Here is a 22290-nt window from a genome sequence, read left to right on the forward strand (position 1 = left end):
CGTTGGGCTCCACAGCTGGATCATGGCCAAAATGAGCATTACAAATTTCACAAAGCCAAATGAGAAAACTGCACTTTTCCCAAATGAGATGTTCATAATTTCTGGAGCACTGATAATGAAATAAAGAAAATAACCATATTCGCCCTCCATTTTTTTCTCTCTCTCTAAAAAAAAAATCTGCCCTGGATTGAAAAATTGTTCATGACAGTTTATTAACTGAGAAACATGTTATATCCAGAATTAAGTCCCCTGAAAAAGTGGGCAATATCATTTCTTGGAATGTGGAGGGAAAGGCCAAAACACGCAATGCTATGTTACTGTCAACTGGGAAGGATTTGTTGCTATTATGATTAAAACGCATAAACAGTAAAAGATTAGAAGGAGTCGGAGTCAAAAGGGGGGAGGAATAGTAGTTTATTGGCTGGAAGATGGGCACAGAGAAGCTTATGTTGGAATGTGGTGTCACAATTACACACCATAAAGCTTTCCGTCACTCCCATTATGGAAGTCCAAAAAAAAAAAAAGAAAGAAAGAAAATCAACCATCACTTTCCAGGAGACATTCTTTCCACTTTCATTTTGAAAATACATGTTGGGATTTTATTTCTTACTCTGCACCATCTGAATGCAGCATTCCCATAGAGACACTAAGTTGTTTTCTTAAGATACCTGGAAAGTAGATGTGCTGGCCAAGAACATACATGCTTATTCTAGCAGAGTTTTTCATCTGAATCTAGATTTCCCCCACTGTTTCCGATAAAAGTATACTCTTGTAAAGAAGATTTTTTGAGGAGCAGTTCTATTCTTTTATATATCTTTTTGCATACATTTCTTGACAGATTCTGCTATACTACATTTCTTAGGCTTCAGGTCCCACAAAAGTCTTTGTTGTTTTTAGAAACTAAAGGATATTAGACCATTTTAGTTGTATGCAATTGCTCTGACAATATATTCTGTCAATGCCTGGGAGCTTTTTCCACTCATTCATAGAATCATAGAATCATAGAATCGTAGAGTTGAAAGAGACCTCGTGGGCCATTCAGTCCAACCCCCTGCAAGAAGCAGGAAAATCTCATTCAAAGCACCCCCGACAGGTGGCCATCCAGCCTTTGCTTAAAAGCCTCCAAAGAAGGATTATAGACAGGGATTTAACAGACCACAGAACAACAGACTGGTTCAAGATTGGGAAAAGGGTACGGCAAGGCTGTATACTCTCACCCTACCTATTCAACTTATATGCAGAACACATCATGAGATGTGCGGAACTTGATGAATCCAAGGCTGGAGTTAAAATTGCTAGAAGAAGCATCAACAAGCTTAGATATGCAGATGATACCACTCAATGAAGGGTAATGAAGTTAAAGCAATGGCATTCCCTGTAGTAACCTATGGATCCGAGATCTGGACCATAAGGAAGGATGAGCGACACTTTTGAACTGTGGTGTTGGAGGAAAATACTGAGAGTATCTTGGACTGCAAGAAGATCCAACCAGTCCATACTATAGGAAACAAAGCCCAACTGCTCAGTAGAGAGAAGGATATTAGAGGCAAAGATGAAGTACTTTGGCCACATAATGAGAAGGCAGGAAAGCTTGGAGAATGATGCTGTAGAAAAAGGAAGGAAAAAGGAAGAGGGGCCAACCAAGGGCAAGATGGATGGATGGTATCCTTGAAGTGACTGGCTTGACCTTGAAGGAGCTGGGGTGGCGACAGCCAACAGGGAGCTGTGGCGTGGGCTGGTCCATGAGACCACGAAGAGTCGGAAGCGACTGAACAAAAAAACAACAAAATACAGATATTATTGAGAACCTATATAGTGAAGTAATTTGAGCACTGGACTACAACTCTACAGATGAGGGTTTGAAATCCATCGGGAGACTTTGGAAATGTCACATTATCATCAGAGGAGGACATAGGCAAACCCCACTTTGAACAAATCTTGCTTAGAAAACCCCATGATAGATTCACTTTAGGGTCATAATAAGTCCAAAATAATTTGAAGGCACACAATAACAAAAGCAAATTCTCAAGCTTAAGTATTTAAATTTGGGATAATGATACTAACGAAGAGAGAGGAGGCCTTCCCGGTCTATAATGCATCCAACAAAGCTAGAAAATGTTGTGTGCATTTAATTTTTTTTCTGATTTATGGTAACCTTAACCTATTCTATGATTCTATTATGAATTTTGCTCAGAAACATTTGGTCGGGAGGGGTTGCCCTTGCCTGATTGTGACTTGTCCAAAGTCATCCAGTTAACCTGCCATTATGTAATACTCAGCCTTTCTTTAAGATCTTTATCCAGAGTTAACTACTCTAGTAGCCAAGGCATGATTAGAATATCAAGAAAATGTGTCTTCTCCATAAAAATGTCATTTTTTGTGCATAACATGCTACAGTTTGGAACCTCTGCACAAAATTTGAATACATTTACAATGTCGTATTAATAGAATTTTTATATGAAAAAAATTCTGCACATAAACATTACTTTCTGTACAGAAAATGCTGTTACTGTTTCAGAAAAATTCTGTTTTCTGTGCAAAAAAGGTCACACACAAATTTTGCCACTTTTGAAGATTTTCTCATTGTGGGAATAAATTGAAAACACTATGATTGGTCTCTTTGAGGACAAATTTTAAAGAATTCATACTTATAATGACAAGAATTTAATTTGCATGCATAACTGTTGGCCTGGTTTTGAGGTGGTTTATCTTCTGACATTTTAAGGACCCCCTTATTTAGCCATTTTTTCTATATTTTGTCAAATATTGCAACCCACTGTCCTTATGGTTTACTTTGAAGTTTCTGTCCTTATGTCAAACTTTGCAACCCACTATCCTTGTGGTTTACTTTGAAGTTTCTGTTCCATCAACTCAATGATGATTTCGTACAGAAAGCCATCATTGTTCTTCCATGACTTTGCTTCAGAGAAATTTTGCTGAGTTCAATAATTGAGTTTTTTTCTTCCAACATTCCTGGCAACCTTTTGTATTAATAACTCTAATCCAACAACTGACCTGGACCTTACATTATTAGTTGGCAGGAAGTGCATCCCACATTTGTACACTCACTAGTAATGTAACATCTAAATTGTTGACACATGTACACACAGTAACTTCTGTCAAAGTGATCTGCTCCAGGATTCATTTCAGGAGACCCACAAGTTAGCAATTATCATGGTGAATGCTCAGAAATGTATTGTTGTGTGGCTTCAGATTATGTTAGACTTACGGTGACCCTAAGACAAACCTGTGAACATCATCCTTTATTTACATAGCATAATCATTTATTTATTTATTTATTTATTACAATACTTACATCCCGCCCTTCTCACCCATAGGGGACTCAGGGCGGCTTACAATAAAACACAATATAAAAATATTACAGACAATTCAATCAATTAAAATTAAATACATTAAACATTGTTTGTTGTTGACCTAAGCAACCCAAAAGATACTTGCATCTATCAAGTTGAAAATTTAGGTACCACTTATATGTGGGGAGGCTAATTTAACTGATTTATGACACCATAAAATCGCTCAGCACCGTTTGGAATGAGGAAGTCGGCGTCACAGTGGATGATGAAGCAGCTGCTCCCCCTGTGGCCAGAATCGAGCAGACCCTCAGGGAGCTGGAAGCTGGAGAAGGTTACATTGCCTCTGTGTGTCTCTGTCTCTGTCTCTATGTTCATATGGCATTGAATGTTTGCCATGTATGTGTACAATGTGATCCACCCTGAGTCCCCTTCAGGGTGAGAAGGGTGGAATATAAATTTAAAAAAAATACATCAATACTGCAACATATGTTCCTCTGCATTGATGTTGGGGTCAAAGACTTAAATGCCTTTATGGTTAACCCGAGATAATATGGTGGAAAACGTTATCAGAAGGGGAAATAAATTAAATCAAATCAACTAACATATATGTCTGACTGATGGAAACAAAACACTGCAATTTATGGGATAAAATGGGATGAAGCCAATGAGTGCTTATGCCAAATTAAACCTTGCTGGAAGTCACAAGACTGTTGTTTTTGCTGAAAAGATTCACAAGGTAATTTCCACTTCCCATAAATAAAAACAAAGCAAAGCTGACAGATACCTAGCTAATGTGAAATAAATGAGAGGGCAATTCATGTACCACCAAAGTTCCTATAATCCCATTCATGTAAATATGGTTGAACACTAGCGGTTGTTAAATAAATTGCTTAGTGAATTCTATTTACTACTGTTTATTTTACTAGTCATTTTTATTTTAATTCTTCATTTCCTCTTCTGTGTAATGTTGCACTTGGATTACTGCATCGGAATAAGAAACTTTTTGCTTTTATGTTCTATTTTTGTATGTTTTGCTATTTCAATGCCATGTAACTTCCTAGAAAAAAGTGTTTTAAGTGGCTTTTTAAAAATTTCTCACCCGGCATACTTTTGAAAAGAAAGCAGATGAATCACAAGTAAGATTTTATTGAAAATAATTTGAGAACTCACTGTAGGTAACGAAGCCTCTAGCATCTTTTCTCTGTTTCCAAAGTCTTGGCAGTAATCTTTTTGTTCAGATTATTTTAAAAATGCATACCTATTGACATTTTTAACAGCATTATTACCATGTGCTCTACTTTTGCATGCCTTTGTTTAGGTTACCAGAATATTTCCTTTTACTTTTCTTTCTCATTCTTCTGATAGATACAAGAGCATCCGCGGGGGATATATTCTAGGCTGTACCGCAGTTACAAGAATCCATGGATATGACTGAAAATCATTGAATTACCTGACCCAGTATGTTATAGTGTTGCATTGAAAGATCTAGATTTCTGTTAAGTTCTAGAGGCACATACATAGAATTGTCTGCAGGACATAGCAATTTCCTAGAGACACAATTTTTTGCCAGGGGAGTGTAAGTGAATCTACGAGTATGGTTTCTGCAGATCTTGTGGTCTTGCCATCTAACATAAAAATCTTACATTGGTCTATTCAGAAGTAACTCTAATGAACTCAATTTGAACACAAGAAACAATATCTAGGGTAGGCGTAAATTGAATAAGTACCCTTAATTGTTCTATATTGGAGAGTTATATTGGAAACAACGTTAATGTCAGTGGCAGTAATCACAATATGACATTCAACAACTATTACAGGAACATAAAATTATGAGGTTTCTTGTCCACTTATACTTATATATCTCTTTATATTTCTTATTTTTATCTTACTCTCAGAAATTAATAAAGTGTGCTAGACAGCAACACAAAAAATCAGGATCACTTGTAACTTTTTAAGTGAATCATAATCTAATTTTCTTTGATTTATACAGTTTCAAATTGTTTACAATTTGAAGAGTCCTCTTTGAAAAGTTATTCGATACAACCTTTTATTTAGTTCAAGCTGTTTAAATCAGCTTTAGAATGTCATGAGCAAGCCCTTTGAAATGGAAACTGAAGAATTATAATCCTTGAGATTAGCTGGGATTTTTTGGCTAAGAATTTATTACTGTAATGAGGACATCATGGATGGGATAGGGCCATATATCAACAGAAAAACAAACACTTCTTGCTTATATAATCTTCTGCTTTTTTTGTAGTAGTAGTCACAAACAGATTTTGGAATCTCAGGTAGATCATACTGACAAAAACAGCAGCCTAACGCTTCAGATTTTTGGATACCTAACAATGTTTCATAGGACTTTGTTTTCTTATCATTATTCTGAAAAAATAACTAGGCTTCAGTCTGAACTAAACACATCTCATTTAGCTGCGCACATGAAATATTTTTTGGAAGAAGGTTCTACTAATACATGGGTACCCAAACTAAGGACCGTGGGCCAGATGCAGCCCTCCTAGGTCATTTACTTTGCCCCCACCCTAAAATTTAGACTTAGGGTCGCCTTAGACACACAACAATCTTATCAGCCAAAAGCAGGTCCAGATCTCCTACAGAAATACTTGTAAGCTTATCTAGTTCAAATTATTCTTCATTTAAATATTGTATTGTTCTTTCATATTTTTTTGCACTAAGTTATGTACAGAGTGCATAGGAATTTGTTCGCATTTTTTTCAAACTGTAGTCTGACTCTCACAAAGGTCTGAGGGACAATGAACTGGCTCTCTACTTAAAAAGTTTGAAGACCCTAGTACTAAATAAATTGAGGTGTACTCCTGAATTAAAGCACAAATGTTGTTTGGAAGAAGAAAAAAGCACTGTGTTTCTATTTTTGCATCATCAATATGCTACCCAGCAAAGTTGCTCTGAGTGGTGAACATCAGGTTCAGAGAGACCAGCAGTGGTTTCCTGTTATGGCAACTTTGTAAACCACTTCGAGGAGAATGCTGTGTTTATTTACCAAGAACATAATGTCACAAATATTGCAGTGTCTGAGGAAGTGTCTAGTGCTCTATCAGGTCAGGTGTCCTGGTATCAGTTTCAGCAATTCCGACATGATGATATGGACAAAATGTGTGAATTAGTCTTTCAAGCAAATCTGACACTCATCTTGGTTGTTCCAAAAACAGGAGTGGGTTGATAAGATGGGTTCAGGAGATGGTAAATGACTCACTATGTCAGAGGGAGGTGACGACTGCTTTGCAGGTGATGGTAGCATATCCTCTGTTGAAGAGAACCTCCTTGGACCCAGAGGTATTTGAGAATATTGCTCCATTCTTATTATCCTTTTTGGAGCAACATGTGGTAGCTGAGCAACATGTTCTTCACAGCCACAGATTTTTTGGTCTGGTTGATTGGGTTTTTGCAATAAAAGATAACGTTTGAATGTGGTTCACTGGTGCCTCTTCTGGTTGTACTAACCAGTGTTGGTATAATGCCACTGACACTGTTCTTGAAAGAAGATTTGCTATTATTAACGCTAATACTGTTTCTGGCCAGTAGCTGTTTGGCACATTTAGTCTGGCTCCTCATCAAATGTCTATCTAAGAGATTACCAGTAGTAGCACTACCATCAGCACAGCCTCTTGCCTTGCAGAAACATGCAATCCCATCACTATGGAAAAATAATGATGATGTTGATGATGATTATGATTATTATTATTTTATTTCTGACCTGCCTCCCCTTGAGATGGGTTACAGAATAATTAAAACACAAACATTGTAAAAGTACTAAATGTCTACATATTAAAATGTATTTCTATAAAAGTTACATATTAAAGCATATTTCTATAAAATACACAAAACAGATTACACACAAGACATGCATTTAAAATGCATGCTTAAAGATTGGCTGGGTAGGCCTGCTGGAAGAGATAGGTCTTTATATGGTTTTTAAATTCCAACAACTGATCTAGCTGTTGGAGCTCTACCGGTTGGTCATTCCACAATCTTGGGGCAGCCGATGAAAAGGTCCTCTGGGTAATGGTTGCCAGTCAGGTTCTGGCTGGTTGGAGCTGACACCCCTCCAAGTGTGGGGCAGATTGTATAGGAGAAGGCAATCATTTAGGTAACCTAGACCCAAACCATGTAGGGCTTTAAAAGTCAAAACCTTGTACTTTTCCCAGAAACTAATTGGCAGCCAATAGAATGACTATAGGATAAGTGTAATATGCTCACTCCTGGATGTTCTCATAACCAATCTGGCTGCTGTATTTTGAACCAGCTGAACTTTCTCAACTTGGTACAAAGGTAACCCAATGCAGAGTGCATTGCAGTGGGTGCACTATCATCTTCAGGACCTCCAAATCCAAGAAAGGGTGCAGTTGGCCTACCAACCAAAGTTGATAGTAAGCACTCCTGACTGTCACATCTACCTGGGCAGACATTTAGAGAGATGGATCCAGAAGTACTCCCAAGCTGCGGACACAGTCTTTCAGAGGGAGGGTAAGCCCATCCAGGACTGGTTAACATACCTCCATCTTCAGATTAGGACCCTTGATGGCAGGCACCTATGTTTTGTCTGGATTCAGTTTAAATTTGTTTTTCCTCATCCAGCCCATAACCTCCTCCAGGCATTCATTCAGAGGAAACGTGCTATCCTTAGCTGAGGCTGTTTTTGAAGGAATGGAGAAATATATTTGGGTATCATCAGTATACTGATAGCACCACGCCCCATGCCTACAGATGATCTCTCCCAGCGGCTTCATGTAAATATTATAGAGCATTGGGGATGGCATGGCATTTTGTGGGACACTACATAACAACTTCTTTTTTGAGGAGCAGCTATCCCCAAGCGCCACCATCTGGAACCTGCCCGAGAGGTATGACCGGAACTACTGCAGAACAGGGCCTCCAATTCCCAGTCCTTCCAGGTAGTCCAGAAGGATACCATGGTCGATGATAAGGCTGCTGAGTGGTCTAGAAGCACCAACAGGGACATACCCCCTCTGTTGGTGTTGAGATGGAGATCATCCAGTAAGGCGATCCATAGCAGTCTCAATATATCCTGCTCTGAATCCGGTTTGAACTGGGTCAAGTTACTGCCAAGATGGAACAAAATGGGGCACGGAATGGAACCATAGTCAGCTGTAGCCATAGAAAAGCTATCTGACAGAATTACTACATGGCAATGATGGTGGTGATATCATGCTAAAACCTTGTCAGTTCTGTCAATGTTCCATCACAAGAAACAAGGAAGCGCTTTTACTTGTCCAGACAGAAGTGGTTGATTCTCATTGCTACGTTTTGAAGAATTGCCTAAAGTATTAACTGCCAAATGATAGTCAGCCATACTTGAGGGTGGTAGGTAGTTGTGCCAGTTGTCTATGCCGTAGCAAGATATATAAAGCCAGTTTCCTATAATCAAGATGACACTGATGTGACATGGGCTATTTCTCAAGAGTTCTTACAGGGATTTTTTTTCTTTAGTGCTGTAGCTTCTAGGACCAACTGATCACATCATTTAGATTACAGCAGGGTAGAGGAATGAGAAAAAATCCCACAGAGATTCAAGTGGTTGTTGTGACTAGCATTACACTTTTAATAAGTTCTATTCAGTAGCTAAATTAGTTAATAGCATTAATTAGGATTATTTTGTAGCTAAGTTCACACTTCACACAAACGAGACATTCAATTCACACTCCCTTATTATTCCCGTCTCCCTCTCCATCCCCTATGAATAGGTGTGTGCATTCATGCACCAAAGTATTAAGGACCTGGGACATAGTTAAAATGTCTATCTGCATACCTATAAGGATATATATATATTAGAATATGAAAGCTGTGGTTTGAAGTAGATTCTGCAGTGAGTTGCAGGATACTTTTATATCCCCTTTGAACTTCATAACTATCATGCATGGCTGGGTTTTAAATTAACTAGTTAATAATAAGGTTGACCTCAGAGATTTTACTATTACTATAGAACAATAACATAGTTTATTATTTTGCCTTCTCTTGACTTACATATTGCCATATTTGTTGCTGTCATAGTGGCATGCACCTTTAGTCATTTGGGGGGCACCTACACTGACTATTTAATGCAGTTTCAAACCTGTTTCAAAGAAAATGGCATTGTTATGCAGATAATTACATAAAATCCTGGAACCAGTTTGAAACCCAGATGGTGATTATACAAAACAAAGAGCAATGAAGCACATCAACGGTTTTCATTAATGTACTTTTGTGGATGTTTGTTGTCTAGTCACCACAGTTTGAAGCTTTGAACTGCATTAAATGGTCAGTGTAGATGCAGCCTAGATCACATTTAATCTTCCTCACAAGATTTTGGAGTGAGGAAGATTAAAGCACAATTGATAAAAGATTCAGTTATGACTCAACAAACTGTTATGTAAACAGGGCTGATATTAGAGTTGGTATTTACAATATCCCACCATATAAATGTCAAGTTTATTCAGAGGTAGTTCCCAATGTTAAAAAGTTCCACTTGTGTGTCTAGATGGAGGACAAATGAAAATTGCACACATGGAGGTCATTTATTATGATGTCCATGAAAAAAATGCTCCATGTAGATATATTGTACAATGATATGCAGATGGCATATCACCTGTCTGTCGGATTTTGTGGGATTCGTTCCAGTTTGTTCATCCTGGTGACATGGACGGGATCCTTGGGGCTGTGAGAGTGACCACTTGTGCTCTGGACCCTTGCCCTTCCTGGCTAGTCAAACTGGCCAGTGGTGGGTTGGTTGATTGGTTTGTGGCTATCACAAACACCTTGTTGGTCCAAGGGAAATTTCCATCATGTCTTAAACAGACTACAGTAAGACTAATATTGAAAAAGACTTCCCTTGACACTACTGTTTTAAACAACTACAAACCAATCTCTAATCTCCCTTTTTTTGGGCAAGGTGCTAGAGTGGGTGGTTGCTTCTCAGCTCCAGGGATTCCTAGATGACACCGATTTTCTAGACCAATCGCAGTCTGGCTTCAGACCTGGGCACAGTACCGAAATGGCTTTGGTCGCCTTGGTAGATGACCTCCGCAGGGAACTAGACAGGGAGAGTGTGACCCTGCTGGTTCTCTTGGACATCTCAGCAGCTTTTGATATCATAGATCATGGTATCCTTCTGGGTTGGCTCTCTGGGATGGGCCTTGGGGGCTTTGCTGTGGCTCTGATCCTTGCTGGAGGGTCGCTCCCAGTTGGTGAAACTGGGGGACACCTGCTCAGACCCCTGGCCGTTGACCTGTGAGGTCCCACAAGGTTCCATTCTGTCCTCCATGCTCTTTAACATCTACATGAAACCACTGGGAGAGGTCATCCGTAGTTTTGGAGTTCGGTGCTATCTCTATGCAGATGACACCCAACTCTACTACTCTTTTCCACTGAAATCCAAGGAAGTTCCTCGGATACTGGACTAGTGTCTGGCCGCTGTGATGGGCTGGATGAGGGCGAACAAGCTGAAGCTTAATCCTGACAAGACAGAGGTCCTCCAGGTCAGTCGCTCATCGGATTGAGGTATAGGGTGGCAAATTGTGCTTGACAGGGTCGCACTCCCTCTGAAGACACAGGTCCGCAGTCTGGGGGTCCTCCTAGACAGTGGTGACGCTTGATGCTAAGGTGCCGGCGGTGGCCAGGATGGCCTTTGCACAGCCAAAACTTGTGCGCCAGCTTCGACCATACCTCGTGAATTCTGAATTGGCCAGAGTGGTCCATGCCTTAGTTACCTCTAGATTGGACTATTGCAATGCACTCTACATAGGGCCGCCCTTGAAGGTGGCCCGGAAACTCCAATTGGTCCAGCGAATGGCAGCCAGACTACTAACTGGAAAGAATTACAGGGAGCATTCAACCCCCCTGTTTAAGGAACTCCATTGGCTGCCGTTCATTTTCGGTCCCAATTCAAGGTGTTGGTTATCACCTATAAAGCCCTGAATGGTTCAGGACCCGCCTACCTTTGTGACCGCATTTCTCCTTATGAACCTGCACGATCCCTTAAATTGTTGGGGGAGGCCCTCCACTCACTCCCACCTTGGTCGCAAGCGTGGCTTGTGGGGACGAGGGAGAGGGCCTTCTCTGTGGTGGCCCCTCAGCTCTGGAACTTGCTCCCCAGGGAGATAAGGCAAGCACCCACTCTGGCAGCTGTTAGGAAAAACTTAAAAACCTGGCTTTTTCAGTGTGCTTTCGAAGACTGAATAATTAATTGCTATGTCAGATTCTGGCCCAATGTTAAGCTGTTTTCCTGATGCACTTTATCTTATACCTCATTTGAGAGTACCGTATTTTTCGCTTTATAAGACGCACTTCCGCCCCCCCCCCCAAATAGAGGGAAAAAGTCAGTGCGTCTTATAAACGCAATATGACCTCACATGGGCGGAGCTAGAGCACGATCTCGCTGCTGCCGATGACTTTTCCCTTCGAAGGGTGGGTGGGGAGGGGATGCAACCAGTACTGTTTCTCAATATGGATGAGTATTTACACTGTTGTAAACTGCTCCAAATCTCCTTAGGGATTTGAGGGGAAGGGACGCGACTTGTTTTCCCGCCTAAGAAGAAGAGGAGAGTTTGGGAGGCGCCATTGAGCCCGTTTCCTTGGCTCTGGGAACTGAGAGCGAGCGGGGGGAAGGGGCCGTCCTCCTCCTCCTCCTCTCCCCCTGGCTGCTGAGGGCGGGCCTCTCTCGCTCTCTCTTGCCTTTGCCTCCCTCCCTTCCCTCCGAGGCAGAAGAGGCCTGGCCGGTCCAGGCCGGGACTGAGCCGCCGCCTGGATTTCTCGGAGTAGGCCTCGCAGGAGGCGCTGGTGGCGGGAGGTGCCCCTCGCTTGTCGCCGCCGTCGTTGCGCCTGCCTTCTCCTCCTCCCCCCTCAAGGCCGAGCAACCACCATCGCCAGGAAGCCAGCAGAGGAGGAGGAGGAGGAGGAGGAGGAGGAGGAGGAGGAGGAAGGGCTAGGCATGAACCACCGGCCCCCACAGCAGCCGGCGGCCTCGGCGGGGAAAATGCCCGCCCCGCAAGCGCCCGCCAGCGGGGAAGACGCGCTGCTCCCGGGCCGGTGGAGGAAGCTGGAGGCCATGATCCGGGACCCCTGCTTGCCGGTCAATTTGGAAAGTGACAAACAAAGAGTTGGACGTCCTATGACAACAACCACCGAGTTTCACAAGCAAAAGTTTGACAGATTGACTCAGGATGATAGTCGTATCACTCAGAGAAAAATTTCAAGCATAATTGGCATTTCACAAGAACGCGTGGGTCATCTTTTAGTTCAAATTATTTTTCCCCATTTTCCTCCTCTGAAAACTAGGTGAGTCTTATCATCAGGTGCGTCTTATAAAGCGAAAAATACGGTAATTTCATTGTTTAGCACACCCGAGTTTCCTCACTACTTGCAACACTTTATCTATCTACCTCATCCACGGGTTTTACAATTTTTATGCCTTGCATTTTGGCCCAGCTCGCCTTTGTTTTAAACTTTGTACTGTTTTTATACTTTGTTTTATTATGCCATTGTTACTATGTTTGTTTTACTTTGTTATTGTATAGGTATTTTACTGTATGCTGTTGTGCGCGTTGTTTGTATTTAATGTTGTTTTATTGTAATTGTTTGGGCTTGGCCCCATGTTGGACGCCCCAAATCCCTTGGGGGAGATGGAGGTGGGATACAAAAATAAACTTGTTGTTGTTGTTGCTGTTGCTGTTGTTATTATTATAGTTTTTGTTGTTATTGTTATTATTATTATTATTATTATTATTATTATTACTATGCAGATGTCAGATCAGCTTGAGGGGGACAGAGTTTAGTGGCATGTCAAAAATCTAATGTATTGAGCTAAAAACCTTGTACAATGCAAAATACTAAGAAATCCAAAGAACTGTATTCTTCAATGCAGTCTTTCATAGATTTAATTCTGGATTGACCTTTTTTTTTTTGTACTATGTTGCTCCAATTGTATTGTTTTAGCTCAGTAGTTCCCAACCTTTTTTTATCTAGGGATCACTTGGCCAAGGGAGCCCCCAGTGGCGGAGAGGGATAAAGCCTTGTGACTTGAAGGTTGGGTTGCTGACCTGAAGGCTGTCAGGTTCGAATCCCATCCGGGGACAGCGCGGATGAGCTCCCTCTATCAGCTCCAGCTCCATGCGGGGACATGAGAGAAGCCTCCAATAAAGATGTAAAAACATCAAACATCCGGGCGTCCCCTGGGCAACGTCCTTGCAGACGGCCAATTCTCTCACTCCAGAAGCAACTCAGGTTGCTCCTGACACACACAAAAAACCAAAACATTTTTTTGTTCAACCTCCTCCCCATTCCAAAAAAACCCTCTTCTGAAATAAAACTTTTAATAGGTGTATAGTGAGCATAAAAACCTAGAGCTACTAAAACAATACATTGAGCATATTAGATTCCAGTTCATAACAAGAAAAACATAGCAGTGAAATCCTCTTTAAAAAAACAGTGCATTTAAAGACCAAACTAAAAAATTGGAATCGTACAATGAAAGAATATAGTGAAAGTACTCACAAACACACACACAAATGATCCAGCTACTAAACTACACATATGTGTCTGATATCTACTGGGAATAAAATATTCCAGTAAAAATAAGAGAAAAGATGGAAACACAAGTTTCTTATTATCACACTTCATATGTCATAAAACATAACAGTTAACTTATTTTTGGCAAAGGGCAGAAATTGCACAACAATCTGGCTTAGACAAATATTTTCTATTGTTGGACACATCTTAAATGCAGCGTGTCATAAGTTAACTTCAAGCATACAGAGCTCTCTCAAAGTGTCCTAAACATACCTATCGTTTCAACACATTGACAAATCATTACTCTCCCAGCAATATCCATGGGGCAAGGAGGGGGAAAAGAAAAAAACCAATTTGAAATAATTGAAACCAGGAAAGTATTTAAGCAAGAGAAGCTGACCAAGGAAACACTTCTGTTTTCTTTGAGTCTTCAGTTTTTAATATTGAATTGAAATAACGTTTTTTTTAATTGAAACTATGCATTCATGAAAAAAAATGCCACATTGTCCCTCCTGAACATGAACACTTCAATGGTAACTGAACTTTTGAACTGGACCAACAGGACCAACCATCATATGATAATATTATACTATAGTTGGTTCCATCTAGCACCTGAGCTAACACAAAAGGTAATTGGAGAAATTAAAGTAAGTGTATGATTAAATATAATTTGACTTTCAATGATTCTACTCTACCATTTATTTTATTTTAAGTTATAAACAGCATAAAAAAACTATATATTTAATAATGTGCCAAAAATATGCTGCATCATCCTTTAGTCTGATGCCAAGGGTTTGTCTACACTAGCTAAGTAGCATGTACTGACTGAAACGTTGCTTCCTTATTGCAAGGTAGATTGGGCTAAAGTGGTTTGGTTCATTTAGCAATGAAAAAAAATCAGAGAGTATGCCAGAGTTTAGTCAATACTCAGGAGCAGCCCCATGATTAGGCAGACAACCGGGTTCAATTTGAACTGGTCCACTGTCCATATGGGCTGCCCTCATTTTCCCCTCTACTTTTCAGCACAGGAAAAAAGGGGATTAATTCAGGGTAGATTGGGTCCATATCACAGCCGATATTACAAATACCCATGGAGCTCTTGGCTATTGTAGGTGACCTCTATGACATCAGCAGAGGGGCCCGCATAACCAGAAAAAAGGGAGAGGGAGTATTTATTCCACAACTCAACCACTACTTTACACATTGAAAATTATTTCAGAAACTGCACAGAGCCTGCTACTACCTTGATCTAGCCTTGCCAGTCACCTTTCATTTTTTGGGAATGGTGTGCCACTGCTGCAGCAACTGCTGCCTCCCCCCCCCTCCCCCGCTTTATCTATATTTCCATGAAGTAAATACAAGAAGAGAGAATTTTCAAAGGCAGGCTTGATGTACAACTTACTTTTTCACAAGATAAAAAACACTTTCTATTTTAAATGACACAATCACCAAATTTTGCCTCCACTAAACATGGATGCAACAATGTGAAAATAATCAGATTGCAGGGGATTTGGTCATTTAAACAAGAGTATGATCCTCAGGTAGCACCTGATATGTTGCCATTTTGACTCGTCTAAGTTCAAAAATGGGTTAAACCCTTGTGCCGGCAGGACTGGGCAACGTCCTTGCAGACGGCCAATTCTCTCATACCAGAAGCGACTTGCAATTTCTCAAGTGGCACCTGACATTAAAAAAGTAAAGTGTGAATCAGCTCTGGGCTTCATGACCAACAGACCACACAGTCATCAGTTTTTCATCAACCCGCAATAAAGATAAGACAAAGACATTGCAGGGCCATTATATAAATCTACCAGCTCCCCAACCATCTTGAACAAACTAAGCTTATTGTTATGAAAATACAGTCAATAATGAACTGGATGATGGAAGAGAAAGCAATAACTAGAACATACCTGTAGTTCTGGTGCAAGCTTCATAATTTCAAGGGCTATATAACAGCCAACCGAATGCCCAATAAGCACAAGCTTCATATATCTGGGCACATTCTTTCGGAGGAAGTTCAGCTTGTGTTCAATTTGCCCACGAAGTCCAAAGACATCGTCCAGTTTGCCAACATCTGTCTCTGTAAAACATTCCCCAAACATACTTTATTTCATTTCTTTAAAGCTGTTTCATTTCATTCGCTGTAGATTCTTACCACACCTTTTATTTAATTTTTTAAAAAAGTTTGCATGCTTTTACATAATTATATACTGTTTCAATGTGGTGTTTCTAATTGTTGTCAATATTGTATGGTGGGGTTATGATTTATCCTTTTTATAAGCTGCTTTGGGTACCACTCTAGAAGAAAGGTGGCCTATAAATAAATACAGCTAAGACCTAGATTCACTCAGCCACAAATCTCATAAAGTAACTTTGTACTATCACTTCAACATGCAGCCTTGCATTCCCGGTCCAAAAAGGAAGGATAAGACACGTTGCCTAGGCTTCATGGAGAACACGCTGCAATGAGTTGCACATTTCTGCCTGTGGTCATGTATTCGGAAAGTTTAACTAAGGAAGGACAACAGCTACGTGTACAATTTCACAGTCCCCAGATAAGTGCTCTCAACAGTATATAAAATGCAACTGTTGGGTATAAAAACAATAATTGCTCCAAGAAAATTGTATATTCTACTGTTTTATTTTCAGTGCTTTCTTCCAACTTGAAACAAATTGAACCAAGGGTTACTGCAGAAAGAGCTCTGAGTAAGCTAATTAATACTGCCAGTAAAGCTGATCTTAGTCACATCCTGGCATGATTTTGGCTTTATTACATGAAAATTGGCAGGGTGGGGAAGGAAAGCAAAGAAATGCATTCATCCCCTTCCCCTACGAATTAGATGAGAAACAACATTTTGCCTACAAGCCTTAAAAAACCACAACAGGTAATGGAAAATGAGGACGTTCTGTAACAAAAGCCTAAGGCCAAAACATTGTTTTCAAACAAATATCTATTTTTAATGCAAGTTGTTCATTTTAAAAATTTATCCCTTGGCCAAGTCTCATGCATGAGTTAGCCAATTCATCCCATTCAAAATATGGCTGTTGACGTAAATTGCACAAGTAGGATATTGGCTTGTACTCCAAGAGTAACACTGTTATAAAAAGCAATTTCCATCCACATATTTCATTGATGAAGATAACTGATCCGCTTACATTTGCTTGTCTTTTTCCTGGTGATCCCTGCAGTTTAGTTTATTCAAATGATCCATCCACAGAAAAAAATATTTCGGTGAAGAGTTTTGTAATACACTTTTCCTATGCACAGTATCTTGAGAGCAAAGATCATGGGAAATAGCATATTTTACCTACAAACAAGATTGTAAAGCAGCAACACAAGGGAGATAAGTTGCAGTCCACCCCAGGAGAGCAGCAGATGTACTCTTGGGTCACCCAGGAGAAGGAAAGGTCCTATGTATAAAAACTGACTTATTTATGTAGTTTAGCTTTTATCCCGCCTTTTTTCATGATACATGGACTGAAGGTGGTTATCCTTGATTTGCTCATTCTGACACTATATATTGAATGTTTACATTCCCAGATACCTATCAAGCTATCTGTTTGGCTTCTTACAAATTTAGAATTTACTAGTTTCAATGGTAAACAAGCTGATTTTAATTTTAAAATTTCAATTTCAATTAAAGAAAGTTAAAAAAACTGACAATGATTTCACAATTAGAAGTTGCAAGCCAATGTCCTTAGACTTTAGGACACTTCAGACAGAATGCTGTCTGAATCCAGGTGGTTGGTTGAATGAACATACAAACACACAAACAAACAAATGAATATTCTGGTTCAGCCAACCCTCCACCTTCACTGACGTTAGGGGCACCGGACTCTCATAAAAGTGAAAAGTTACCCCCAAAATCACTTTTTTACTTGAGAGAAATATGCAAGCATTACTTTATGGTGAACTTCTGCTGAATTGCTTTGGGGGGAACCTAGAGATTTCTAGAGAGGTGTTCTCTTTAGAAATATCTAAGTTTTCCAACATGACTGGAGGAAGGTGTTCATAGACAACCTAGATACTCTTAGAGAGAACATTTTACGTTAAATCCATGCATAATCAAAACCACAAATGTGGAGGGACCACTGCATTTGCTTTGTTCTAAAATACCAATTTGCTTTTTACATTGCTGGGATACAGGGGTAATCACATTTTTAACCACAAAAGCCCCCCTCCTCCCTACCTTCCTCCTAATTTTTTCAACATCCTCATCATCCTCCAGCACAGGGGTTCTCAAACATTTTTAGCCGTGGAGCCCTTTTTGAAGCAAAAGTTTATTGTGGAGCCTCAAGAAATGTTAATATATTATATTACATATTGCATTATATATTGGGCATGGGCAAACTTTTTGACCAACATGAATTTAAGAATATTTCAGTGGAAGACCCCAGGTGCCATACAGTCCAACCCAACCCCCTTCTGCCATGCAGAAAAAGCACAATCAAAGCACCCCCAACAGATGGCCATCCAGCCTTTGTAATAACAACAACAACAATAGTAGCAGCAGAAACACCAGGGGCGATTCAGTTCAACTCCCTTCTGTCATTCAGGAAAAGCAAAATCAAAGGACTCTGAGCGGTGGGAGGGAAATAGAGTTCTGGAAGCAAGGAATGTGAGGGGGAGGAGCAAAAAAGAGGAGGAAAAGCTTGGAAGGAGGAGGAGAGAGGAGGAAGAGGGAACTGGGGAAGCTCTCAGGATGCTTTGTGGAGCCCCAAGGGCTTCGTGGAGCACATTTTGAGAATCACTGCTTTAGCCTAACTCTTTATTTATTTCATGCTAATTTATTTCGACTGTGAGAGCAAAGGTAAAAACAGGCGAAACTAACAGGAAAGTACAATCAATAAACTTGTAAAAACCTGTATTTGACATGCACCTCTAGACCTTAGAGGAACCCTCTCACTCCTGGGAAATATTCCAGTGACTTTCAGTATAAACACGTTCATCATTACTGTTTAATCGAGCAGTAATTACTTTTTGTAAAGGACAGTCCTCAAATAAATGAAGGTTTGTTCCTTGTTCTGAAATTATATTCCATAAGAATGATATGATTTGCTAGTTTGTAGACCTTTCATTTACAAACAAGCTCTATTTTTCAAAACCCTTGGTAAAAAAAATTGCAGCATCAATAGCTGCTTTGCACATAAAGATTCAAGATCAGCAACATTTACATTTAGACTGAGTGGTTTTCTTAGATGTTTGAGACACTTCATATTCCCGATACTAGTGTTTTATACAACAAGGAAGCCTAGTGTAAAGCTTAGCTTTACAGATAGGAAGCCAAGGCTTAGGGCTGTAGCCGGGGAGGGGGAGGAGGTGTTTAAGGGTTAAAACCCCACCAAAGGGTTCAACTCCCCCCCCCCCACCTGGTTTACTCATGAATTTTAACTGGTTAACCAATTTATGAGTAAACCAGTTTTTTTTAACCTGACACATTTTGGGGGAGGGGGTTGAACTTTTAACCACTCCTCTGGCTATGATCCTGCCAAGGCTGCTGGAGTTCACTTTATTTACACCTGTCCAGTTAGATCATGGCTGAGATGAAATCTGAACTCAGTTTTCTCATTCCTAATTAGTTATCTCGATTTACCTACTACTTATCAACTCATGTGAAAATAGTAAATCAGTATTCAAATTAAGAGTTAAGCAGGAGATTATATGGTATGTAATCTTTACTTGAGAGCTATTCCACCTTCACAAAAGGCAGAGTTCAGCACAGGAGGAGTAGAGGGGGAATGAATTTTTAAAACTTTTTTCACCAGGGGGTCAAATTCATCTCGTATTGTCTCATTCAATTACTCACCCTTGCCACTTATGATTTCTAGGCTTGCAAACATGGATGGAGGAGAGAGTATCTCAAAGAAAAAATGGGCTGCAAAGAAAAATGTTAAGCATTGCCATCAATCTGTCTAAAGAATACATTATAGCTTCTCAATAATTTGAGAATTATTCTCAAATTTTCCGCTGGATAATGGAGGAAGGCAGGGAGTTTCAGAAAAACATCTATTTTTGTTTTATTGGCTATTCTAAAGCCTTTGACTGTGTGGATCATAATAAATTGTGGCAAGTTCTTGGTGTTATGGGGATACCAAATCACCTTGTCTGTCTCCTGAGGAATCTATATAACGACCAAATAGCAACAGTAAAAACAGACCACAGACTAACAGACTGGTTCAAGATTGGGAAAGGAGTATGGCAGGGCTGTATACTTTCACCCTATCTATTCAACTTGTATGCAGAACACTTCACACGACATGTGGGGCTTGATGAATCCAACACTGGAGTTAAAATTGCGGGAAGATAACAACCATAGATAGGCAGATGATACCACTTTGATGGCTGAAAGCAAGGAGGAGCTGAGGATCCTTATAACCAAAGTGAAAGAAGAAATTGCAAAAGCTGGGTGGCAGTTAAACATCAAGAAAACCAAGATTATGGCAACCAGACTGATTGATAACTGGCAAATAGAGAGAGAAAAAGTGGAGGCTGTGATGGACTTCGTATTCCTAGGCGCGAAGATTACTGTAGATGCAGACTGCAGCCAGGAAGTCAGAAGATGTTTACTTCTTGGGAAGAGAGCAATGACCAATCTCGATAAAATAGTGAAGAGTAGAAACATCACACTGGCAACAAAGGCCTGCATAGTTAAAGCAATTGTATTCCCCGTAGTAATATATGGCTGTGAGAGCTGGACCATAAGGAAGGCTGAGCAAAGGAAGATAGATGCATTTGAACTGTGGTGTTGAAGGAAAATTCTGAGAGTGCCTTGGATCACAAGAAGATTCAACCAGTCCATCCTCCAGGAAATAATGCCTGACTGCTCACTGGAGGGAAGGATATTAGAGGCAAAGATGAAGTAATTTGGCCACATAATGTGAAGACAGGAAACCTTGGAGAAGAGAATGATGCTGGGGGAAAATGGAAAGAAAAAGGAAGAAGGGCCAACCAAGGGCAAGATGGATGGGTTATTCTTGAAGTGACTGGCTTGACCTTGAAGCAGCTGGGGGTGGCGACAGCTGACAGGGTGCTCTGGTGTGGGCTGGTCGATGAGGTCATGAAGAGTTGGAAGCAACTGAATGAATAAATAACAAATTGCTTCTCATAGACACATTGCAAGGAGGAAGTAGCCCAAATGTTAACTGTACACGTAGCCGTATCTTAAGTTAGTATGACTTAATGGTGCTGACATTGGCATAAGAAGACACAGTATGAGTTGTAATTCCATTAAGAAGGCAGAGCAATGAAAGCCAGTAGCTCCCATGTTAGTGGGGTGATGAATCCAGTGTTGTGTTGCCTTTCAGTCTCCAAGGTACTGAACTCTATTCCCTAAATAGGTTCAGAACCTTGAGCAGCTCCTTTAAAGCTAATCAAAGCATGGATGACATATTGATGTGAAAGTCATCACCTACTGCAGAGTTGAAAGTAGTTTTAAAATTAAGTTACTAATACAATTTGTTTTGCTATAAAATGTAACAAATTATTAAAATCAAGAAAATAGTTCTACACAGGCAAGCTCAGATGCAATAATGAATTGGACGCATAACAGAAGACGTCAAGAGACTGACACATTACATTTATTCAATTTTTCTAATAATCTTCTCCTATTTCCCAGTCTTCTGTTTTCTTCTCAAAATCCAGTGCCAGCTGGGCTCACATACTCTTTAAAAGACTATAAACCACTATTTAACAAATCTAGTGTTAATATAGCATCAGACATAATAAAACTCAATGATAGTGTAAAGAAGTGACATTAAAGATAGCATTCCCACTGAAGTATGAAAAAGGATGGGGAAGAACATGATGTGATGAGATCCTATCTTGGAAACAGCCTTCCTGCGTAATTTATAAAGGCAATAAATCTGTTTGCCCCTGTCCACTATTTTTAATATGTGTTAATTGTGCTTCCTTTATCTCTTATATTTGCTACAAAGCAGACAAGAGCAGGAAGTGTATTGCACTAGGTACCTAGCCCAGCAATATGGTCCCAGCAAGATTTTAAAAAGTGCAACCATAAAATAGTAAAGTAATATCTTTATTTTTAATGCAGCTAAAATGCCAAGATTTTGTCATTTATCGATCTTATTCATTCCACTAAACAAACAGCAATTTTTACTTGGTATCTAATTACAATGGTACATTGCCAGAGGAGTTATTTGAACCAGCTGGGAGAAAAAATTAAGAAAATAAATTATATCTTTGCTTCAGCTCCTGAATGTGACTTTGGAATTTAGGGTTCAGTAGGAATTTGGTTTATTTATTATCCTTGCATCTCCTTGAGGAATTATCCTTTTTTTCCCTCTGCTTCTCTTTCATAGCTGAACTAATATATGTGTCCCTCTGGTTTAGCAAAGAAATTTGTATTTCAGGTATCCAAAGTTCTATTCTGTCATTAACCTAATGTATTATTTCTGGATTCACAGTTTCATCTACACCCCT

General features: G+C 39.9%; 1 protein-coding gene across 1 annotated transcript in view; it reads right to left on the reverse strand.

Moving 5' to 3' along the window:
* Positions 1-22290, reverse strand: part of ldah (lipid droplet associated hydrolase) — a 106476-nt gene that overhangs the window by 54924 nt on the left and 29262 nt on the right. The window contains exon 4 of the mRNA XM_003215464.3: positions 15761-15930. Within this exon, the coding sequence (XP_003215512.1) occupies positions 15761-15930 (170 nt within the window). The remainder of the gene's footprint in view (positions 1-15760; positions 15931-22290) is intronic.

The sequence above is a fragment of the Anolis carolinensis genome, chromosome 1 (assembly GCF_035594765.1).
Source record: "Anolis carolinensis isolate JA03-04 chromosome 1, rAnoCar3.1.pri, whole genome shotgun sequence".
In the NCBI taxonomy this organism is placed as follows: Eukaryota; Metazoa; Chordata; class Lepidosauria; order Squamata; family Dactyloidae; genus Anolis; species Anolis carolinensis.